Source organism: Numenius arquata, chromosome 9 (genome assembly GCF_964106895.1).
Source record: "Numenius arquata chromosome 9, bNumArq3.hap1.1, whole genome shotgun sequence".
Lineage (NCBI taxonomy): Eukaryota > Metazoa > Chordata > Aves > Charadriiformes > Scolopacidae > Numenius > Numenius arquata.
In genome coordinates this window covers 41,751,049-41,775,928 of record NC_133584.1, presented here as the reverse complement: position 1 = coordinate 41,775,928, position 24,880 = coordinate 41,751,049, and the positions used below count along the sequence as shown (strand labels likewise).

Genomic DNA, 24,880 nt, shown 5'->3' with positions numbered 1-24,880 from the left:
ATCTCTCCTGTAGGCCCTCTTCAGGTACTGGAAGGCCGCTATAAGGTGTCCCCTGAGCCTTCTCTTCTCCAGGCTGAACAACCTCAACTCTCATAGGAGAGGTGCTCTAGCCCTCTGATCATCTTTGTGGCCCTCCTCTGGACTCGATCCAACAGGTCCATGTCCTTCTTACATTGGGGGCCCTGGGGCTGGACAGAATGGAAGGGCAGAATCACCTCCCTCGACCTGCTGACCAAGCTTCTTTTGACGCAGCCCAGGATACAGTTGGCTTTCTGGGCTGTGATCGCACATTGCTGGCTCATGTTGAGAGCTTCTGTCAACCAACACCCTCAAGTCCTTCTCCTCCGGGCTGCTCTCCAGCTATTCTCTGTCCAGCCTGTGCTGTATTTGTGCTTGGGATTACTGTGACCCAGGTGCAGGACCTTGCACTTGGCCTTGTTGAACTTCATTAGGTTTTGCATGGACCCACCTCTCAAACATGTCAAGGTCCCTCTGGATGGCATCTCTCCCCTCCAGCATGTCAACTGCACCATACAGCTTGGTGTCTAGTGCAGCATGAGCTCTGCAGCCAAATCACTGTGCTGCTCCACTCATTGATATAATCTAGGAGCTTTCTCATGACAATCTTGTGCTTCAGCACAAACTGGGGTTCACAGCAAACTTTCACCACAGCTCATAATGCACAACTCCCTCTATGGCTATAGGTATATAAAAAGCTACCAAGTATAATACAACTGCACTATACACTAGGAGAAGCCATAAAGTTTTTTGTTTGTTAAAGAATCACACATAAATTCAAGGGTAGAAAAGGTATTAGCTAGCAACAAAACACAGAGAAAAGTAAAGCAGAAGAGGGACTGGTGCTTTTCCCATTTCTCCTTATGCTTGATTTTTGATTTTTTTTTTTTTTTCTCCTACTATATTCACATGGATTTGCTACTATTCACATGTTGCAAATCAGTCCCTTTGGCTGGATGAATATCTGAAGAGTCCCAATCATGGTGGATATGTAACAGCAATTGGTATGTACATCCCAGTCGGGACATTGAAACCGTAGTGAATCTGCATCTTCCAATCCAAAAATAAAACATACTATTCTCTGAGAAACTAAGTCCTATTTATTATCACTTTAAAAATGTCCCCTCCACATCACCTACCTATCAAGAAAATGCAGCTTATAGAAATTTTCACAGATTTAAATTAAACCGCAATTTCCCTTTGTTCAGTCAATTAGCACTTTTCTCTTATTTCTGCCTACAAATACAGTAAAAGATGTTTTTAACCACAAAGCTTCATAATTAATTCAGACAAAAACCACTGCTCCTGTATGATATAATTACCAGGAATTATAGACAAAAAAGGAAACTATTTAAAGGGTTTTTTTCATTATTTTGTACATTATTCTTTCTACTTAATTACACACTAGTTTGTGTTTCACTTCAAAACAATGCTTACACAAATATCGGGGATATGAAAGATGCTGATACACATTGTGCATTGGAAAATACATTCTGGGCCAAATCAGCTGTTCCCTGAAGCAACGGAAGTTCAAATAAATTTGCTTAAGGCTATTACCTGAAGCATGAAAATCCATCCCTGAGAAAGTAACTTTGCCATACTTCAAAAAATTCCAAGAACATCAGAGCATTAAAAGGACTCCTCTATAGAAATTCCCGTCAGTCTCAACTGTTATCAATGTGATATAATTGAAAAGAGTTCAAAGCCACAGAAGTCAAAATTTTAGAATGAGCACCGTGTTTTATTGCTCATCTACTCTTACACATTACTTGTAAAAAGATTATTCAACACTAAACATTTCCTGTACCGGGGCGGGGGGGGGGAAATCATTCTAATTGATGAAGGGAACATCGTGACAATCACATCGACATGTTACACTCTTCTGAAGAATTAACTTCTCTTCCCCCAGAGTACTGATTTCAGCTAGAGCCATGTTTCTTTAAATACAGGGCTATACCTTTTTATATTAGACGTTTTGCCATCTAATACCACATTAGGCAAAAACAACTACAAAAAGCCTTTTGAATTTCTGATCCAATTCCCCAATAGTTTTGATGCAATGTGCTAGCTTATGTGGCATCTGAAATATACGAATACACTCCTGCTCTGTGAGTAAATGTTTTGCCTGGTATCTACAATAGGGAACAGGAGCAGGCACCATTATCCAGCCTCAGTTCAGTGGCTAAACAAACCTGCCGGAAATACTAGTGACAGCTATAAGACCCCTGCACTTGTTTAGATCACAGTCCCATTAAGTCAATGACCTTTTGAAAAGAAACAATACTTACGTACAGTTCATACAGTGAACTCAAAGGAGTTTGTTAATATGCCTTATGATCAGAAATACAACAATTTTATTAATGGGTTAATTTTATGTGGTTGTAAGTCCTCTAAATAACTTACATTTTCCTTTCCATTTAAGGAAATTTACAAAGTGCAAAATAACCGAAGTCTAATCTTTTACAAAGACGTGTTTAATTAATCTATTCAACATCACAAGGGTGTACACTAACTCTTCATTAGCTTGCAGCTTGGTTCTCTTAATAACACTGAGCTAGAGTACATCGCACTCCTAGCTCCTTATACCCTGATGGTCACCCAATATAAGGTAGTGAATCCATCAAAAGCACAAAACGCTGTTTAGGTAGACAGAGGAAGGCGGGGGAGGGAGAAACGAGAAAGAAGATATGGCTTCAGAGAAGCCAGCTCAATCAGAGTGAAAATCCAGCAGAGTGAGCAAAAATAAAGACATGGCTTAGTTTGTGCACTGGATGTAAGGATCAAAGGAAGCAAGAGCAGATAGGTCTTCCTAGCGTTTGTCAGGGGTAACAAGGGACATCGTCCAGCAATGTTGCTGAATCTATTAAGTCCTGTTTTAAAACCTGGTAACTTCTTTTCCTACCAGCCCTTTCAAGGACACTTTAGACTTACCCATGGATAGTTTATATCCTTTTGTTCTTATTCCAACATTCTCCTTTAGCTTAAATATTTGGTCTCCCTCCATGGTGCTCAATTTTATATAGGTAGGAGGAGGAGATGGAAGTAGGAACCCCCTTATTTATGAATAAAGACGCTAGTATAGTTTGTTATAAATCCTTTTTATGTCTTTCAACATTTATAAATAAAATAAACATAAATTAAAAGGGTTAAAATGACACAGATTTTAATTTTTTAATTTTATTTTTTAAAAGTTTTAAAAATCTTACCTCCTTTTACCCTTAGGAAATACTGCTTAAAATTGTAGCTGTCCAGCTGCACTCTCTATGTGCTTTATTCTAAGAAGTGCTATAGTCTGTGTCCATAGCTTAACAAAGACTTTAGTTCTTCCTATAGCTCCTTTGTGCCAGGTAGTTGAATTGTTCCATCAGTTTTAATTATAGTAATTCTGCTTTTGTACTTGAAGATTATGCACACCGCAAATGCTCATAATGCCAGAGTACCTGCTGCTTCTCTAACCCAGGGAATTAAGTGACTGTGAAATAGATGGAGGGTGAAATTGTAGTACTGAAATCTGAACTACTTAATTGTGGCTGCTTTCTTAACATGTTTAGAGCTTGAAAGACAGTGGGTTTCCACAAGTACCTCACAGAAATTATGTAATATTTTTAAGTATACATTTAACACAGGTACCATAATGTATTACTCTATTTTTTAAAAATCTTTCTCTGAAATTTTGCTATCCTTTACAAAGCACTGTAAAGGTGCAAAAGGGTGAAAATTTAAATGATAAAAATGTGTTTTAAAGCATGTGAGTTTTATCATTTGCATGTAAAAGACACCGGAGACCAAAAGTATACTATAACTTGCTACTTAATGAGGAATGCTGCCAGATGCATTCAGTGATGAAATCATCACATTTCTTAGAGCATCTGCCAAACAGTGAGGTTGAATTGTACATCCCACAAAATTTTAAAGTTGTACTATAATTTGCTGATCTTATGTAGCTTTATTTTTATGGGATGCAAAATACTCATGGCAAATTAGCACCTGGAGAAATGAAACTAAACTCAGATCTTTCTCATCTAAGCTAGGTGAATTATTTGTCTCACTGTCATGGTAACAGGGCTGCTATTCTACTATGACCAAATAGCTCAGAAAAATTGTATAGGGTAGAATATGAAAGAATATGAAAACTATTAACAGCAGAACTTGCCTCTGCACTCTGATGTCAAAAATTAGCATTATTGCTATTAATGTTTATTTTTTGTCTCCTGTTACTGTCCAGCTACATAGCAGCAGCTAATTTTCCAAAATACATGGTAGGTTTTAACAGATGAAAGCGACTACATTAAACGCAGTAATAAATGCCCCCTAATAAAAGGGTTCATTCACATCTTTCTGTTCGTGCTTCGGTTCTTTGAAGCGTGCAGATGTTCTGTAGCTATCTGCTCACCGTAACAGGTATTTGCTGTCCGATAACAGATGACAAGCGTTCTTTTGGGACTGACTGAGGCAATGACAAAGGAACTCTTTGAGAACTACCAAGATTAAGTTAAGAAAGCAAAATCTTCACCAGCACATCTAAGCCAGTCAAGACAGGACTCCGTTATTCCATGCCCCAAACTGCCCATTTAAATAAATAATGGTAACAGCAACATATTGGGAAGACAATACGCCTAATCCCAAACTAAATAAATCATACTTCATACACAGAAACTGGTCATAGAAAAGTCGACAGGTAAAACCTTCTACATTTTTTTTCCAATATCAATGCAGGTCAGTGTTGGAAATCAGCTAGAGTAAGAAAAGTAAAATATGCCCAAGGTTTTGTCTGTGTTCTTTTCAATTACTTTTTTATTGTATCTTTATTGAGGAAACAACTGTGAAACTACCCAAGAAGAAAATTCAGAAAATGCTCAAACTATCTTCAAAAGATCAAAAGCATTTCGCATTAAAATATTTTGAAAAAAATAAAGGGAGAATCAGTGGGTCCATCCCATAAGGATGGATGCCCCTAAGCAATTTCAAAGTATAGCCCTGCCAAGTTGTTCTAGAGAAATCTCCATTTTCCCCTTCCTCTCTCTTCAGCTCTCATGAACAGAGAGGATCTGGAGAAGGGAAGTGGTAATATCAAGGTTGTGAAAGTATGTACCTTGATTTTATTTCTTCTCAAGTTTTGATTAATCAAGCTCTCTAAAAACATATGCATGAGAAGGAAAGCCACTTTAACTCTAGGTTAGTCAATTGCATATTTCAAGGTTTTACTTTTTTAAAATTTTTTATTTAATAGTCACATGAGTGAAATCAGGGAAAGCACCAGCAAAAGCCTGTTCAAAAAGTCACTGGAACAGATTTTCTGTGCTTTCCTACTGCTCTTCCTTTTCTTTCCTCTCTGACATTTTCCTGAGACTTGTTTGTCATCTCTCTGTAAGCACAATGTCTGCTTTGTTTGATTATTCTATGTCATATTTTTTTAGGTTTCCCATGACAAAACATACACACACACAAAAATGCACATACACTTCTCTATGTGTTCAATATAATTTTTACAGAGATTGATTTCTTATTTCCACTCTACTGCACCTGCATTATTTGAACACACGGCAATTCCCGGAAACAGAGTGTGATGTTGAGGTGATTTAAGAAACAACTGCTGAGTTTCTGTGCAATACCACATACTTTTTTTAACTTGCATTCACACCGTAAGATGTAATTCCAGCTCAACTTTGCAGTAATGTATATAGACAATTTCAGGAAGTGTGTACAATTTTATCGTGGGTTGGGGTTTTTTGTTTTGGTTTTTTTTTGGTGGTTTTTTTTTTGTTTTGTTTTTTTTTTTTTGTAACTGTTCATCTTTAAAATGCTCTTCAGTAGCAGGCACCTATTCTTCCAGTTTGGCTAAAAAAAAAATAAATCATGGAAGGAACAGATTGCTTTTGTTAGAGTGTGCAAGTGAGGGAGCAAGGGATAGGGAATACAGAAGCACAACTTCACTTACATGAAAACCATTTATAACATCTCTTTTAAATTCTCAACACAAATAATTTACTAAAATGAAGAAATCTAAAAGTAAATTTTGGAAAGTACCAAGAAAATAGGAGAGCCATGCAGCTGACGAAAAAAAAATAATCAGTTACATGGCATTCAAAGGAATGAGATAATCTACACATGATATGAGAAAATCTCAGTTACTGGTTCTTCTGGATCTGGTAGAATTACCATTCCAATATTAGAGGAATATTTTTCTATGTGACGTAACTACAAAACTGCGGTACAAAAGACTATTAAAGTGAACCATGCAGAGTATTGCTAAAGTACTGAGAATCTACATCTTGGCAGCATTAAGATAGGTCTCCATGAAATGAATCATACACAGCCTTTTTATGTAGAAAAATGTTAGTCTTTTCCTTCATTTAACCACCAAAACTCTTGTTTCATAATAGTCAGGTTTCAATTATAACTGTTCTTTTTGACTTCGTAACATTTTCTCTGTTGAGTGAAAGAGCATGTTCAAACTGAGAAGCTTCCTGCAGGAAAAACTGTAAAAGTTCAAGGAATAATCTGAAGTTAAGCATCAATCTTGGATCAGAAATATGTGTATGTCTGTAAGGGTATCCATACATTTTAATGTAGCAACTACCTGGGCAATCTAGCAAATGAACAAGCATTTCTCTTGAACTTGTGTGCTGATTATTTCTGGCAGGAATCCTAAGGTATTAAACTCTCTATAGATATTGATATTAAATGAAAACTTTATTTTTACCTTCTCGAAATGTCAAAAGGTTGTTGCCTCAAGTATAACTGAATTACATATTCAAATATTAACATGTAGTTAAGCCTACAGAACATAACACTGCAGTTTTCTCATTGTAAATATATACCTTGTTTAAAGATAGAAGTACATTAATGATTTTAATAACACTATAAATCAATAAAATCTATTCACTAATATGACTATATTACTACACAATAAAATTAGCAAATCACAAGAATGTAATTTTGTTACTTCACAAGCATCCATCAATTTGATAAGTTATTTCATAATTTCTTTTATTAATTTTATTAATTCATCACTATAATTCTATGCTTTTTAATTATCTTATAAAATTTTATACGAGATATTTGTTGAGCAGGTAAGCATTACATACCTTTTAATTATGTATCTTCCAATTTTTTTTTTATATTCAGCCTTTTTCTTTCTGATATTATATGGATAAAATTCATAATCTATGTTCCACCACTTCTAAATGAATTCCAGAGAACCATTCAGTGAACTTTGATTCTAAAATAGCTAACACAGAATGGATGATGGAATAGGGGATGAATGCAAATAAAATTTCACTGTTTTCAAAGATAAGCAATTTTCAGATTTATTCCTTGTATCTCAATGAATCAGCCTATTGAAGCACAAGTTTACCACTCCCAGCCAGACATGTCAATAACACATTAGATAGTATTACAATAAACATCTGAAGTTATATAAGATCTGGCAAAACCACTTGATAACTACTGGTTAAAAGCAGTTCAAATTCTGAAAATCTAAACCAATCCCCATTGAATGGATTCTCTGTTTTAATGGATATTGCTTATTTAGTGACTCACTTCTGTGAGACTACACCTAAGCAAACAGTAAGGTTTCTAAGTACTTTCCTGGGTCAGTGAAGAAAATTCCAGCAAGATTAAAATTTGTGTGAAATACTAGAAGTGTGTGAAACACACTAATTTACTATAAAAATATATGAATAGGATATAGTAAGAAAAAATATCATGTAGCATCTAGTTCTTAATTTTATATACTTAGCACCTCTTTTCTGCCTTTTCTAGCTAACCATTGTTATCTTGAAATGTGACTCATTTCATCCAAACTTACATTGGAACCAATCCTAGAATAATGAAACAGCCCAGATTGGGAAGGACCTGAAAAGATCATCTGGCCCAACCTTTCGTGGGACTCTGTCCATTCCAATCTTGAAAAGCTCCAGTGACAAAAAACCATCACGTCATCTATGTTTTGCTTACGGTGGATACAAATAGGTGCTTTTTGAGCATTTCATCATAAGGCAGTGCTCACCTTGAGGACTCACTAAAATCTTTCCGAATCTTACTTCCTTCTCCCAATAAGTACAGAGAGAAAAGCACACAGCCTGTGCCACAAAACACCAGACAGGAAAGCATTCACTGGAGTAGCCTTTAGCAGGAATTTCTGTGGGTTTCCCTCAGATGCTGTTGCAGAGAACACTGTGGACAAGAGCTGTTCACAAAAGGTGGTACGTAGAAGAAAGATGATCTGGACAACCTATGTGCCCTGCCATCTGTATAGGAGATCACTTTCTACTGTATTGCCACCAAATCACTCAGTCCTACTATCAGTCTTCACAGCTCGCCCTTATCCTTCACCTGCTCAGGTGAAGATGATCAGAGGCCTGGAGCACCTCTCCCATGAAGACAGGCTGAGAGAGTTGGGGTTGTTAAGCCTGGAGAAAAGAAGGCTCAGAGGAAACCCTACAGCAGCCTTCCAGGGGGCCTATGGGAGAGATGGGGAGGCACTCTTTACCAGGGAGTATAGCAATAGGACAAGGGGGTAACGGTTTTAAACTGCAAAAGGGGAAATCTAGATGAGATATTAGGAAGACATTCTTTACTGTGAGAGTGGTGAGACACTGGAAGAGGTTGCCCAGAGAAGTTGTGGATGCCCCATCCCTGGAAGTGTTCAAGGCCAGGCTGGATGGGGCTTTGAGCAACCTGCTCTAGTGGAGGTGTCCCTGCCCATGGCAGGGGGGTTGGAACTTGATGATCTTTAAGGTCCCTTCCAACCCATACTATTCTATGATCCTCACCAACTTGAAAAATTTTGTTGAATCAGCAAACTGTCACCTTGTGTTCCATTTCCTTTCACAGGTTATTGTGAATATATTGAAAACTGAAGCCCCATCCAAGTGGATACCAAATGCTATCCCTTCATAGTGAATTTCAAGCAAATTACTCTTCCCCTCTGCTTCCCCCTCTTTCTTCCCTCAGCGGAACTGACTGTTCACTGTTCCTTTTGTGTTGTCCAGGCTGATAACCTGATTCACCACCAGGAAAACAAAATTAATTTTCCACTCAGATGAGCAATACAGAAACTATATTAATCTCCAAATTAACATTTTCTGTAGTCACAGTCTCTCCACACCAACACTATTTCTAAAAATAAACTTATTTTTCAAGGAAAGTAAATTATTTGCAATTTTTCACAGTTTATTGTATTACATACTCTAAAAGCAGGATTTTCCTTAGTCCTGATTTCAAGTTATTTATGTTTCTATCCATACCCTTAAGCCAGAACTAAGGTGTAATAGTAGCAGCTTGAAGAACTGTAGAGAAAACCAAATTCTAGTAATCACAGAAAAACAGGAAAGCCAGTTTGTTGTGAAATTGTTGCTAATTGACCAGCTAGTTGCTTGGAATTATTATTAGAGAAGAAATTATCTTTTAACCTTGCTGGAAGTTCAAAGGTCAAGAAACAAAACTCTGTATTTGGGACAAACCAGTTATCTACATAAGCATCTCCAGAGCACCAGTTGTGAAGACAGCAGGTAGCAGACAGAACAACTTGGTCTTCTTTCCTACAATTCCCAGATCTTGTAGCTTTCTCTCCCATGTATTTAGCCCGGTGGGTCTTAAGTCTTTAACACCTGTCAGCCAAACTGACAAACAATTACGTATAATCTTCCAGATACAGGTTATCCGAGTTTGTGCCTATTCAGTGCACCTTCTCACATGGTGTAAGGCTGAACCAGCAGATATTCTAAAATGGTAGAAATTAAGAACAAAAGGGGAAAATTCTAAACACTAAAGAATCCAAACATGCCATTGTAAAAGAAAATAAAATAAAAAATCCAAAGCAAATTCTTGAAAACATTTGTTAGAGCTACAATTAAAAATAAATAAATAAATATCAAAACACCAAAAGACAAAAAACCAGGAAAAAAAACAAAACCCCAACACCAAAAAACCCAAGAAGCATGTACTTGCTTCTGCCCCTTAATGGCTTATCACTATGGCTGGCACTAATGAAGTAATTCAGTATCTCTATCATTGCTACCAGCATCCCTTTTAGTAGTCTGTGGTGGGTTTACCCCAGCCAGCAGCTAAGCCCCCCCACAGCTGCCCACTCAGTCCCCCCACCAGCAGGACAGGGGAGAGAATAGGAAGAACAAAAGCCACGAAACCCTGCAGATAATGACAGTTTAATAAGTGAAGAAAAAATAAAGATAAAAACAAAACAAGTGATGCAAAGGCAATCACTCACCACCTCCTACAAGTAGACTGATGCCCAGACAGTCTCTAAGCAATGCATAAAGGGCTGCTTTCCTCAGAAAACCCTCTCCACAATTTTTACTGCTCAGCATGGTTTATATGGCATAGAAAATCCCTTTGGTCAATTCAGATCAGCTGTCCTGGCTGTGTCCCCTTCCAATTTCTTGCCCCCTCCCAGCCTACTCGTTGAGAAGGGGAAGAGCCGGACAAAGAGAGAGCCCTGATGGTGTGCAAGCAGGACTCAGCAATCACAAAAACACTGGCATGTTATTAACATTGTTTTAGTTACAAACTGAAACACAGCACCACACTGGCTGCTACGAAGAAAATTAACTCCATCCCAGCCAGAGCCAGCAGTACCTAGGTCCCTTGGATCACACAGCACAATCTGAAATCTTGACTTAGGTATTTACAAAAGAGGTCTTCACCACTTCTTTTGCAAGCAGCAGAATTGTGTTCAAACTGTATTGGAGGGTGGTGTTTCAGAATTCCCATCTTGAGGTAGGTGTACAAGATCATGGTGCCAGATGAAAAAATAAGGCAAGACAAAAGAATTAGTCAATGTCCTTTGACAGGCCCCCACTGATTAAGGACTTTGTATGACGTTAACAATGTTAAGTGTAAAACGTGTGTGAATTGAGCCTAGCCAAGCCTCATTGCTGAGAGTCTTTTGAACAGAATTGCTGGAGTGCCTCTCACCTCACCTGACTGACACACTTAGAAAATAGCACACTCTTTACAGAGAAAGAAGATGCAGGTATGATTTCCTAAAAGTTAGATGAGTCTTCCATCCTTAACTTCCCGCTTTCTGAACAAGTACCCTTAATCATTAAGCTACTATATTAATAGCTTAATACATTGTAACAGTAACCTTCTCCAGTGATGCTTTTATGTGTTGCAACCTTCTGCATTGTATGTAAAACTCAAAGCTGATGGTTTATATGGTGTCTGAACCCTAAATGGAAGTTAGGGACGGGGCTTCCTATTTTGCATACCTTAAAAACCTTGCACATGAAAGAAGACCATTTTTTCATGCAAACATTACTGCAGTTTTGGATCTGTGCCATACCAAAAGTTTAAACACAACCACTTCCATCAAACAAAACCACACAGGGACCCATGGACCCTCAAGAATGTAAGCCGAAGGCTTCCTTTTGTAAAAGATTAAATGGATTGCTCAGACTTATTTCTAAATTCAATATAAATTTCACTTCAGATGTTTATGTGCCATGTTTGTGTGCAAGTGCATACACTCTGGGCCTCTGTAATCCAACAAAATGAGATAAGAAATACTAACTTTCTGACAGGTAGCAGACAAGCGCATCATCATTGACATGTTCTATCTACAAATAGCAACTAATAACAAACAACTGATCCCTACAAGCTGAAAGCTTAGGAGACATTAAATGGACCTTTCCTTTTGAAGCATTTCTTTTCATTTCTAAAACCACCAAAGTCAAATTAGATTTTTATTTTGGATGAGAAGTCTCAACCATTATTTCATAAAAATGCATTAACATAATTTTGATAAGAAATAAAACATCTTCCATTCTCTTGGGAACTTTGGCAGTAGCTTACCTCATCTCAAATCTCTCAGAATCAGACCCTTCCCCTACCAGCTGACATGTTTATCTAACCCCACTCTGATTATGATAGCAGGTTGTGGTAGTAGAAAAGTCTCTTTGCAGATCTGTCCCCTTGGCCCATTGAGATCTGTCTTCCTCCTGGAGCTTCCAGAAGCCATATGGCCTACAGTTGTGCCAGGAAATTTTGTTTAATGATTTTGTTGACTTCCCACGTACAGGGCAAAGAGCGTGTCATTCTGTGTCATTCCTCACCACTGCAGCTTAGCTGTGCTACATCAACAGTTCTGGAGTGCTTCTTGGTACTGAAAAAACAGACCTTACAGGATGTAAATTACTGTTTTGTGGACAATAACTTTCAGGAAGTTTAGAGTTTTGTATGTGTAATAACAATACAAGCAGCAGGAGGACAGCTCACCAATACACAACAGACCTGGCTGTGCTTTACTGAGATTGTCTGTAACTACTCTAGAGATTCAGTCTGATGGTATAAATAAACACCAAGAAAGGGACCGCAAGATCATGCAGGTGTGCTTTATCTTGACCTAGAGAGATCACCTCCAAGTAATAAAAGCAAGTTTAGTTCCTTTGCCCATGTAATTTCTGCCTTGCTGATAAGACTGTCAAAGCCCATGTCATTTATGGTTGCTACAGATGCTATTCTGAGATACAGTTGTCAGTGAATTGACTGATAGCTGCCAATAAACAGGCAACAGGGGTAACAATTTTTACCTAAACTGCCTTGCACTGCAGACTGGAAAAGCACTGTACATGGAGTGAACGTGAACTGGCTTTATCTGCATACAGTCAATCTGATGAAATAAACCAGTTAAAAACTAGCCACTATTCAATAAATTATTTTGTTTCAGGTTAGACCAAACATTGTGGTAAACTGTATTTCAAAACCACGTGAAATTAGCTGGAAGAATAAAGAGAAAAAAACCCCAAAGATATTACAGACTGCTGCTTTTCTTTAAGTCAGTGAAAATGGCAAGCGCCCGCTACATTTTCAAATATAATCCAATAAAGCTAAGTAAGAACCCTTAGAAAAGCCTGGAAGCTGCTAAAGCTTAGCCGATCCATTGCCTCTTCAGCATTCATCACTGCAGAAGAGGTCGTGGCCTGTGAAGGCTACATGGTATAGAATTGTTGGAAGTGATGTATGGGAGAAGGATGAGGCCGAGGTATCCTGGTGGTTCAGGACAGAACAGAGAGTAGGCAGCACAGGGAACAGATGCTATAAAACATGTTATTGCTAGGAGCCATTTGGATACACCTGCTGAAAGCTGGTGATTTTTTCCAGTGGCTTCCAAGATTGACAGGTTCCCACTCATCTCATATCCTCTGTGCTTTTCAATGCATTAGTCTGAGTGTTGCTGTGGAAGTAATTCCCCAGCTGGGGTAGAGTATGAAGTGGAAGGGAAAGTGCAAGAAATGCTGCCAGAACATTGGTCTAAGAGATTAATCTCAGGCCCGCTACAGAACATGTGATAGTAAAAATATTCTGGAAATTAAGCCAGGAACTTCTGGCTTAACTCTTGTCTAAACTCTGATAGGTAATATAGAGTAACTACTGATACTTGCTTTTTCATTTGAGGTTCAGCTGCAAGCATCTAAGCACTGAAAGTGCTATAGAAGTAGCATTCTTTAGAAGAAGAAAGTTCCCTATTCTATATTTTCCCAAAAGTAGTCCTTGCCATCTTAATTCTATAAAGCAATGTAAAAACATTTCAATAATTTTCCTTTTAAGCAAATAAAAATCTCAATGGAAGACCTTGGTCCATTTTCTTGAACATTACCATGAAAATAAATACACCAGCAAGAGTCAGCATACCATTCTAGAACAATAATTCCATTCTTCAATTCCAAGATTCCCCTAAAATGAACATCACCAGATTCAAAAGCTATACAGAAACTGCAACTGCATTCCACAGTGCCGTACAATCCTGGGTGAGGTGCCTTTTCGGTGTCACAGCAATCCACACACACTGGTTTTCCCATGAAAACCAAGATACAGAGATGTGTGCCTTAATCTCCTCCCAGCCTGAAGTTGAGATCTTTCTATGTTTTCTGTATTCTTCTCTTTCTTGTATGTGGGTATGGTCTTATTAGGTACAAGATTTCTTTATTATGGTTATTTATTATCTATAGTCCTATAAGCTCTGGGAGTACCAGCTAAGAATTAGGACGTGTCCAAAATCTGCACCAGGCTTGAAGACAGCAAGCATATCTTAGACCTCTAGATGTCATCAAAAAGAGCCAATGTTTAAGCACATTTCTTGCTTCCTAATCATAGAATGGTTAGAGTTGGAAGGGACCTTAAAGATCATCAAGTTCCAACCCCCCTGCCATGGCCAGGGACACCTCCACTAGAGCAGGTTGCTCAAAGCCCCAGTAAAGAAACTTCCACAATATCTGATAAATAGCATCTTAAAATGACTCACAGAGTAAGATGAAATTTAAAAACATGTAACACCACTGCTTTCTCCATTCCTCCCATTCTTGTCCCAGCATTTAGAAACAGTTTAACATTGCATGCTATTTTTATTATTATCTATACTTCCATAACACTTGAGAATTCTCAATATGAAACAGCAGCACTGTATTCAATTCATTTATAACCCCTGAAAGACTAATTGTGATCAGCCAAAAGACATTTTGGTACCTACAGTAGCATCATGAAAATGGTAATGTATATTTTTCATACCTTCAACATTCATTCTTAAATTGTAAAGGGCTTTTAATTTTTTGTTTACATTCTATTGAATTTTGAACAGCAAGCAGCCCAGTGTACAGTTTGCAGGGAAAAAACCAAACACACAGATGTGCTCATTGATAAAACTGATACAGTTCCTATTCTGGTAAGAGCAGTTGCACTCTGCTGAACAGAACAGAGGTAACCTACCAGGATTTCACATTTTTGCCTTATTTTGTGCTTTGAAATACTTATTTTAGCTAAGGGATGTAAAAACCACAATAAAAAATGAGAGTGAAATGACACTTTGGAATAATACGTTTGTGCCACAAATGCATATATCTTACTTTGAGGAAGAGTGACAGTAAGAATGCAGAAACGATAACAAATGCTAACAGCCAAAATTAAGCTTTTAGTAATCACATATATAACAAACCTGACTATAGTACTCTGTCTTTATAGTAAAACAGAGTAAACTCATGGGGCAAAGCTAGAGACAAAACAGTATGGACACAGGATATTCCATACATTATCCGAAAATCAAAGTGGAATGACTTACCACTTCTTCATGGGTAGCACTTTCTACATTTATTCCATTAACCTAAAAACAGATACGATAGAGAGAAAATGGTTTACAATGTGTAAGTTAGTTAATGAAATAAACATAAAGGTAAGTACGAAACAAATGTCTGTGGAAAAAAAAGAATGTTTACTGACCTGTATTATTGCATCTCCTATAAATAACATTCCTGTTTGGTCAGCTGTGGGATTACAGAAGGAGTACATTTTAATTGAAAGTAGTACTGAAAAATACTGCTATATTCTCCTTCAGCAATTCATTTAGCATGCTGTTTGTAACTTTCATTTTGGTTGTGAAAATACCAATGGCATAGCAATCAGTATTCATCCTATAAAGATAATAGACTCTTAGCAATTTTAAACAAATTAAGAGAGTTACTTCCAATGCACAAAGAACTTATTTAATGTGGAATACAAATGTCATTTCTCACTAATGAAGGATTTCATTAAATTATGTGGAAATTGTGATTCACACTTTTCATTATTCTTCCACAAAAAGGAAACAGGAATTTCTGGAACTACTTAGCAATTCCTTTCCCCCTGAACAAATTTACAGGGACCGCTATAATTAAAGAGGTTGTGCCTAGAATTTAATGCAACGCTTTAACATGGAGTTTGAGTTAGCTTTGTTCCCGAGAATAACAAAATACATTATTCCAGTCTGTAATTTGCATGTTTCCTGCCTTACAGCGTTAATAGGAATAATGTAATGAAACTGCAAACAATTCTGCACAGATATAAGCAATGACATTTTTGAAGTGTATTCTCTAACTTTTACATTTTTTACTTTTTTTTTTTTTAGTGGAATTTGAGGATGTTTATCCCTTAGAATTTATTACTTAATTGAAAGTAAGGCTCTGATCCTGCTAAGACTGATATGATTAAATAAGGCATATTAGTCTTATATACGACATTATATGGTCACAGCTTGAGGCTTTGAAGAATGCAATAAATGTTAACATAGATATTATTTTAAGAGATGGATAAAGAGGTAAAAAGGAAAGAAAAAAACTGCACAGAGTATTCTCATAATTTCTGCAATAGAGCTCTTGCCACTATAAATGTACTTTTGGTACAAATAGTGCTTTTTTTATATTAAATTTACCTTTATAAAAGATTTTTAATAACTCTTTGGCAGATAAAAGATAGCAGTTCATTAGTCATACTTTTATCAGTACTTAGGGAAAGATTTCACTATTTATTTTAAATACCATGCTACAAGTTGTATTCTTATTCTGCTTTGTATTTAAAAATATAGACACAATTTGCCATAGCTCCCAGAGAAGAGAGATATCTATGCCTAGAAGTGCAACTGAATTAAAGCAGTTCAAAAACATCATGAAGCAAAGCCAAGTAGCCTACACTGGATACATACATCGCCAGATGTGCTGGACGTTAGCTTGGGCACCTCGACACTAACTTTTACTCAAGATGTTAGTAATACATATAGCAACAAAGAAAAACATGTGAACCATTTTTAATTCAATGCTTATGTAAGGGGCATTGGGCTGCTTTAAGAAAGTGAGAGCATACTGCAATTGGAGACAAAAGGAAAAGGGTGTGTTTGAAATTCCAGTTGCGGGAAAGTATGGAAGGATAAAGTCAAAGGGAGCATGCCCTGTCCACCACGTGTGACTGACTCAGAACTGAGTGGACAAATTTGTCTGTATTAGCAAGTCATGAGGCAGAATGGAGATAGATCAGATTTCATTTGTTTGTTTAAATAAAAAAACACTTTCCAAATGTATATTTTTGACATGAGATTTCCTTAGTTTTCTTTCTCTTTATATATGTCCAGTTTGCCTTGTAAAGAAAAGCCATAAGTCACTCACGTATACCCAAATATGAAGGATGTGTAAAAAGGACTAGCATACACTGTGATTAAATAGAATTTAGACCTGCTTTAGGAAACAAGAGGAGAAAAATTCAGATGGTCTGAGTTTCCTGCACAAGTCCAGGTATTTGCATGTCGCGACGCAAGATCCTTAGGCCAAACCAAATGACAACATGATTCTTGAAGGTGTTTCCAAACAAGTAACATTACAGCATGAACACAGCAAAGAAAACCTAGACACAGCAGGTTAGTTCTTTAATTTAGGAGAGTCCTAGTGTAGCTCAGATTACCCAGTAGATGTTTCAGCAGAGAGCGCCCACAATAATGGTTCCCACGATGAATTCTTACTGGAGAAAAATACTTCCAGTTTTACATGCACTTAGCAAATTAGTTCGTCATGATTTGATTTTGCCTTTATAGAAAAATATTAATTCTCAACATAAGGAAAAAAATTCGACCATTAATAGTGTAAGTACTTTAAAATTTTGCCTATTTAAGAAAAGTCATGATAACTAAGATGTGTCTATAAGAAAAGCAAGGCAGGTATGTTTTTTTAAAATGTATCTTCAGAAAATTGGAAAGTGCTACATTACTACCATCATTTAGTACTTGGAATACTTGCTTAAACACAGCTATTAAGTCCCTTGAGTTTGAAAATAAAACTAAAAATACTTATGCACCTTACGTGGACAGAATTAAGAAATAAGGAGCAATAATTAAGAAGCAAAAAAAATAGTTCTAACTATGAATAAGTTATATTTAGTTTTTTTTAAAAAAAGTTCTACTAGCCAAGCATAGCTAACACTCCATTTAAGAGTTGGTGAAAAGCTTTTTAAAATTGCAAAAATGTGGTATTTCTAGGAATACAGTCACTAGTGTTAGAAGCTCCAGGTACTCTATGTGTATAATGAATCTAAACTTGATAATATTTTCAGAATTATTACAGTATTTTTCAGCTAAAAATAGTTGTGCATATTTTAAAATTAATCAATTAATCACTAGGAGAATAAATTGACAAAGGAATGTAGTACAATGTAAAGGAAGATGAATCTGATCACATAATTGCAATATTCTAAGGCATAAGGTTAGCTCTAATAGACATTGGATTAATGTCACATTTAAAAGGCTGAGCTGAATAACATAATATGAAGTTAGACAAGTTATGAATATGTAACATTACATAAGGAAATAAATTATAATCTGGCATCTTCAATGTTATCTTCCAGAATATGTAAATAAACTTCCATTAAGTTCTATTATAGTATGCCAAAAAGTTTTAAATGCTGTAGAGGTGATAACTAGAAAACAAACTTGAAGACTAAGGGGGAATGCCAAAAGTAGAAGAAATGCATACTTTAAATGAGTTAGAAGAAAAGACATATTTCCTGAAATAGCCTTAAAAGTCTTTATTTCAGAAACCGGTATGGGAAAGATAAGAACAGCGAAAAGACCAAAAATAGAACTTTCCTGAAATTGCTAAAGGATGCCATTAAATTTCTCATATTATTCCATGTGACATTATCTCCAAGCAGAAGGGTCATTACATTTGCTCTTTCCATCAGATATTCTGTATGATTCTTTACTGCTTCAGCACCAAAACCATCCATCCTCAGAGGGACTTCAGGCAGTTCTCTCCTGAACACTTTACCTGAATTAAAACAAATTATCTAGTTCTCTAATTTCTCTGCACAGAATAATTATCATTAACCTTTTTCTTCAACCTGGACTGTAGTGGTAACAAATTCAAATAGTAATTTTAAGTGCTATTTCATTAGATTTCTGCAGTTCATACGGGAACTACATTGTCAGTCAGAGGTAGGTAAATGGAAGAAAAGAAACTGCACATGTGGCATCCTAAGGCCACAGTTTATTCACTCAACTGCTACCTGGAACAGGTGGAAAATGAAACATTGTAATGTACTTTTCATACCTTTCTCTAGAGTACAAGAATGATAACTGTAATATTATAGGTCCACTGAAATGACAATGTTTTTCAGATTTTGTATCTACCTTTTTGCTTCATAAACTGCAAAATACACCTTCCAAAGAGAATATTCATCATAAACCCCTACAGAACTGAAATACGGTTTCCAGAAACATTTTATATTTTAACATAGCTGTTAAGCAAAACTAATTATCTTTTATTGAAAGTTGATCTTGCATCTTCACATGCAAGAAGAATTTGATCATTAACACGCTCTTTGAATGCAATTGCTTTATCCACTTAACAGAAAAGCATTATTCAGTATCAGGAACCTAATGCACATATTTTTAGACACACACACAATGCACGTATTTTTAGACACACACACACAGATATATATGCATACATATATAAAGGCTCACTTTGGCAAAGTACATAAGCAACTGCCTAGATCTAGAGCTGGAAAGCTAATTCACTGTTTCTTTTTTTTTTTTTTTTTTTAGCCAAACCATAAGAATGAAAAAAAATTTCAAATTGACGTAAAATGGGAATGCTTTGGTTTTCTCTGTAAAAATGAATTCTGGATTCATCAAGCCCTTAAATCCTATTAAAAAAAATAACACAGATTCCACAACAAAACAAAATTCCTAAGTGAAAGTTACCCGTATTTCATCCCAAATATTCTTCTGTACAAGAATAACCTATGAATAATTTTAATGCATAAAAATATGCATTTCATTGTAACAATGAAAACATTACCATCTTAAAAACATTTACTAGATCTGATTTTAAATACATGCCTGTTCAGTTAAACATTTAAAAATTAACTCTTTGTATCCTTCTACCCAAAGAACTCTTTCATTTTAGGTCAATATTTGAAGTTCCTTGCTTCAGGTTTACTCCTCAAAACAAATCCCAGTAGTAGAAATTGTTCTAGAACCTCAACTCAAGAATTCATCTACCTATATGCTCCTCACTAAATATACAGTGACTGCTACTTGTATGACCGGACCTTAAGTATCTTAACTATTACATTGAATAAAAATACTTTCCTGAATAAGGGATCGAAGTACCTTCCTTCTACTTGTTGACCGATCTTTAACAGCTTGTTAAGATGTCCCTTCTGTTAAGAGGTACTGCCTTTTGCAGCCCGCCTAGTCTTGAGAAGGTAACAATAAAAAGAGAAATCTAAAATGCTAAGAATGCCCTTCTATGCCTTCTGAAAATAAATTTAGAGCTGGAGGCAGAGATCAAAGAGAGAGAACAGTGAGTAAGCAAGGGGGGGGGGGCGAGCAAAACTGCCACCTTGGACTTCCAAAGGGCAGACTTTGGCCTCTTCAGGAGCATGGTTGAAAGTGTCCCTTGGGAGACAGTCCTGAAGGGCAAAGGTGCCCAGGAAGGCTGGTCGCACTTCAAGGAGGCACTCTTAAAAGCCCAGGAAAGAGCCATACCCAAATCCCAAAAAACAAGCAGGAAGGGAAGAAGACCAGCCTGGCTAAATAGAGAGCTTTGGCTGGAGCTCAGGAACAAAAAGAAGGTTTATGATCTTTGGAAAAGGGGCCTGGCAAGCAAGGAGAAATACCAGGAAGCAGTGAAGATATGCAGGGGGAAAATTAGAAGGGCCAAGGCTCAAGCTGAGCTCATCTTGGCCACTACAGTTAAGAATAACAAAAAGAGGTTTTTTTGGGTATATAAACAGTAAAAGGAAGATTAGGGATAATGTGGGCCCACTGATGAATGAGATGGGCACCCTAGTGGTGGAAGACATGGAGAAAGCAGAGTTGCTGAATGCCTTCTTTTCTTCAGTCTTCACTGCTAAAGCTGCCCCTCATGAATCTCTGGCCTTGGAGGCAAGGGGGAGGGTATGGAGAGAGGAAGTTTTTCCTCCAGTAGAGGAGGACCAGGTTCGGGACCACTTGGCCAAACTGGACATTCATAAGTCCATGGGCCCTGATGGGATGCACCCACGAGTGCTGAGAGAGCTGGCAGATGTTATTGCTGGGCCACTCTCTATCATCTTTGAAAGGTCATGGAGAACAGGAGAGGTGCCAGAAGACTGGAGGAAGGCCAACATCACTCCAGTCTTCAAAAAGGGCAAGAAGGAGGACCCTGGAAACTACAGACCAGTTAGTCTCACCTCCATCCCTGGGAAGGTAATGGGGAGACTCATTCTAGATGTCATCTCCAAACAAGTTGAAGAGCGGGGGGTTACTGGAAGTAGGCAACATGGGTTTACCAAGGGTAAATCATGTTTGACCAATCTGATAGCTTTCTACGATGCTATAACTGGTTGGTTGGATGAGGGGAGGGCAGCAGATGTCATCTACCTTGACTTCAGCAAGGCTTTTGACACAGTCTCCCATAACATCCTCATTGGGAAACTAAGGAAGTGTGGGCTGGATGAGGGGACAGTGAGGTGGATTGAGAACTGGCTGTGTGACAGGACCCAAAGGGTAATGATTAATGGAGCAGGTTCAAGCTGGAGGCCTGTAACCAGTGGTGTCCCCCAGGGGTCAATACTTGGTCCAGTCCTGTTCAACATATTCATCAGCAACCTGGACGAGGGGACCGAGTGTATCCTCAGCAAGTTTGCTGATGATACCAAACTGGGAGGGGTGGCTGACACCCCGGAGGGCCGTGCTGCCATCCAGCGAGACCTGGACAGGCTGGAGAGCTGGGCAAGGAAGAACCTCATGAGGTTCAACAGGGAAAAGTGTAGAGTCCTGCACCTGGGGAAGAAGAATGTTAGGCACCAATACAGGTTAGGTGTGGACCTGCTGGAGTCAAGTTCTGAAGAGAAAGATCTGGGGGTCCTGGTAGACAGCAAAATGGCAATGAGCAAACAGTGTGCTCTTGTGGCCAGGAAGGCCAATGGAATCCTGGGCTGCATAGGGAAGAGCATGGCTAGTAGGTTAAGGGAAGTCATTCTCCCCCTCTACTCTGCACTGGTGAGGCCACGACTGGAATACTGCATCCAGTTCTGGGCTCCCCAATTCAAGAGGGATAGGGAACTACTGGAAAGAGTCCAGCGAAGGGCAACAAGGACGATTCAAGGATTGGAGCATCTCCCTTATGAAGAAAGGCTGAGAGAGCTGGGACTCTTTAGCCTGGAGAAGAGAAGGCTGAGGGGAGACCTTATCAATGCTTCTAAGTATCTGAAGGGTGGGTTGAAGGAGGAGGGAGCCAGACTCTTTTCAGTGGTTGCCAGTGAGAGGACCAGGGGCAACGGGCACAAGTTGGAACACAGGAGGTTCCACTCAAATATGAGAAAAAACTTCTTCACAGTGAGGGTGACAGAGCACTGGAACAGGCTGCCCAGGGAGGTTGTGGAGTCCCCTTCTTTGGAGATTTTCAAGACCCGCCTGGATGCAGTCCTGAGTAACATGCTCTGACATGCTCTGGGCAATCCTGCTTCAGCAGGGGAGTTGGACTAGATGATCTTTATGGTCCCTTCCAACTCTAAAAGCATCTACTCTGAATTTCACTGAGTTATCTTCAGACAGCATTAGATTTCCATAAAGTAAAAAACACCAGCAAACACAATTAAAAATTAGTGATAGAAAATACGAATAATCCTAAAAAAACATGAAGAAATTTGAAAGTTATCTTAGGAAAACACTGTACAAATATTAAATACCACCCATGTTCAAATCTCTTATGTTCAAATGAGGCCTTTCTTATGTTAAAGGATGGCCTTGTGTTCAGTCTTCACCTTCATTAGCATAAGACACAATGCAAATTTTTTGATCCATTCTGACTTCCTTATAAATGCAAATACCTCCACTTGGGCTTAGCTCATCCTTAATCTTGACCTTGTTGGCTCACTGCAATGAACCTCCCAGGCTAATGAAGCCAAGGTGAGTACAGCTGTAGGGATGAAGAGCATCAGCTACAAATATAACCAAGCTGTGCAGCTTGACTGTAATCTCACATCACGCCCACCAACTTGTTCCGACTAGGCTCGGTTACCCTACTTGTACTACCCTTGTGGATGACAGGAGGCGACACAGGAAAAAATACCTATGGGGGAAGTATCACATATGCTTCCATACTAAACCATCTTTGCTTGACATATAAGTGTAAGTGAAACTGTTAAAAGCCCTCAAACTGACACCATGTCCTCCAAACAGATGGTCCTGGATGCAGGCAGCCAGGATGTGATATTTGGACACAATCTGTGTTTGCAGAGCACACGGTTTTAAGCCAAGAATGCCTCAGTGGCTGAATGTTCTTGAGTTTGTTCCAATCCTGCCAGGGTATATAGTATCCCCAGACAGAAATGGGCTAAACACATAAAATAGAAGATTTTTCAATGCAGCAGAATGTAAGTTATAAGCCACCTTTTATCACAGAAGGTGGGAAAATGCTTTCAAATTAAGGTTTTAGCCAATTTTGGCTCTCAAGAGAGAACCTTTTTAAAACTGGCAAAATGCAAACTCACCCTATTCCATCAGGTTTTATTTAATTCTATTTAACTATTTTCACCACACCTCAGTGAGCTGAACCCACTGTTCTGTTTCATCGCTGCTGCTTGTCTGACTCCACATGTTATACGAGAGATGTGCAGAGCTCACAGCAGTAGCCAGATTATTACAGCAGGTCTCACAAAAATGGGAAGTTGTATCAAGGTGACAAAATGCGATTGCTAACTTGATAATTTTGCAACAAAAAATAGAAATTTGATTGCTTGATCTTTATACAACTAAAATTTCCAATACTATATGCAGTAAATCACTTGTATGTCTGATGAAGTTAGATTTTAAAGTCCATTTGTTTTTACAGTCTCCAGTCTTTAGATTCCGTAAGCTCTTAAAGACTCTTTAGTAATTGAAAATGGGAATAACAGATAAGAGAGAGAAAGATGGTGAATGTTTTTCCAGATATCCTTTCACAGATAAATATATATGTATTTAAGTATGTATATGTGTGCATTCATATATAATACATAGGGAGAAAGAATGCACATATTTTTAGAACACTTGTTATTTTCCCTTAAATAATATTACCAGATTGTTTCTTCGAACATTAAAGCACTAGAATCTCAAAACAGAAATCTTCCCTCAAGGTAATGTGTGAGTTAAATTTGGACATATTCTCTTCATTACTATTAATTACCAATTAAATATGATATTATCAAAGTAATGCTGTGAATAGCCTTTGCTGTTACCTTTTTTCCTATACTGAATAACAGCAATGCTTTGAGATTTTTGAGATCATATACAAAGAAACAGTTTTGCAGCATAAGAAGGTTCTGGACTTCAAAAATTTTTCTCAAAATCTTTTGATGCTTTTTAGAAATATTAATTTTTCCAGAAGAAACAAACAAGCAAAAAACTCAACGCTGTTTTCTGTTGCACACGCATCCAACAATCAGAATGGGAGTGCAGGAAATAATGTGCCACAAAAGCATTTATATCACATACCTCTGATCTTTAGCATCTGCAGCACTAAATGAATCACAGAACCATTCAGGCTGGAAGGGACCTCAGGAGTTCTCCTGACCCAGCCCCAACACACGCTACAAGCAGGGCTGAGATTCTCTTCTTCATGCCAGTGGCTCAACTGGTACCATACGGACTACTTTCTTCATGCCTTGTCAGGTGTGTCAGTGTCTTCATGCCATTCCCTGATTCCACCAGGAATGTTGCATATGGGCTTACTGTGATACAGCATTGCCTCTGGTTATAACCACTACTCACTTTGGAGCTTCCTTAGACAAAAGGTTACAAGACCTTAAAACAAGTATCTTCTGAGGAGAGATTTTCAAATTTGAGGTAAACAGCTGACCCCATAAAATTGTTGCACTTGTTACTCTACAAATAAATAAAGTTCATGAAAAATTACATACGATATACAAAACTCTGCGCAGAAGTATTTTATATACAAACTCACTACTAACCTTGATTGAAAGTACAACATCATAAGAGGGCAGGAGATAGCTTTCCTTGTTGGTGATTAATTTCCTGAATTGCTTTCCTTAGACCTGAAAGCTCTTATTAATTTTATTA

General features: G+C 37.7%; 1 protein-coding gene across 1 annotated transcript in view; it reads right to left on the bottom strand.

Annotated features, from left to right (window-relative positions):
- Window positions 1-24,880, bottom strand: part of SNTG2 (syntrophin gamma 2) — a 262,116-nt gene that overhangs the window by 106,703 nt on the left and 130,533 nt on the right. Inside the window, exons 5-6 of the mRNA XM_074153336.1 lie at window positions 15,253-15,296; window positions 15,095-15,136 (exon numbers count right to left, since the gene is read on the bottom strand). Of these exons, the coding sequence (XP_074009437.1) occupies window positions 15,095-15,136; window positions 15,253-15,296 (86 nt within the window). The remainder of the gene's footprint in view (window positions 1-15,094; window positions 15,137-15,252; window positions 15,297-24,880) is intronic.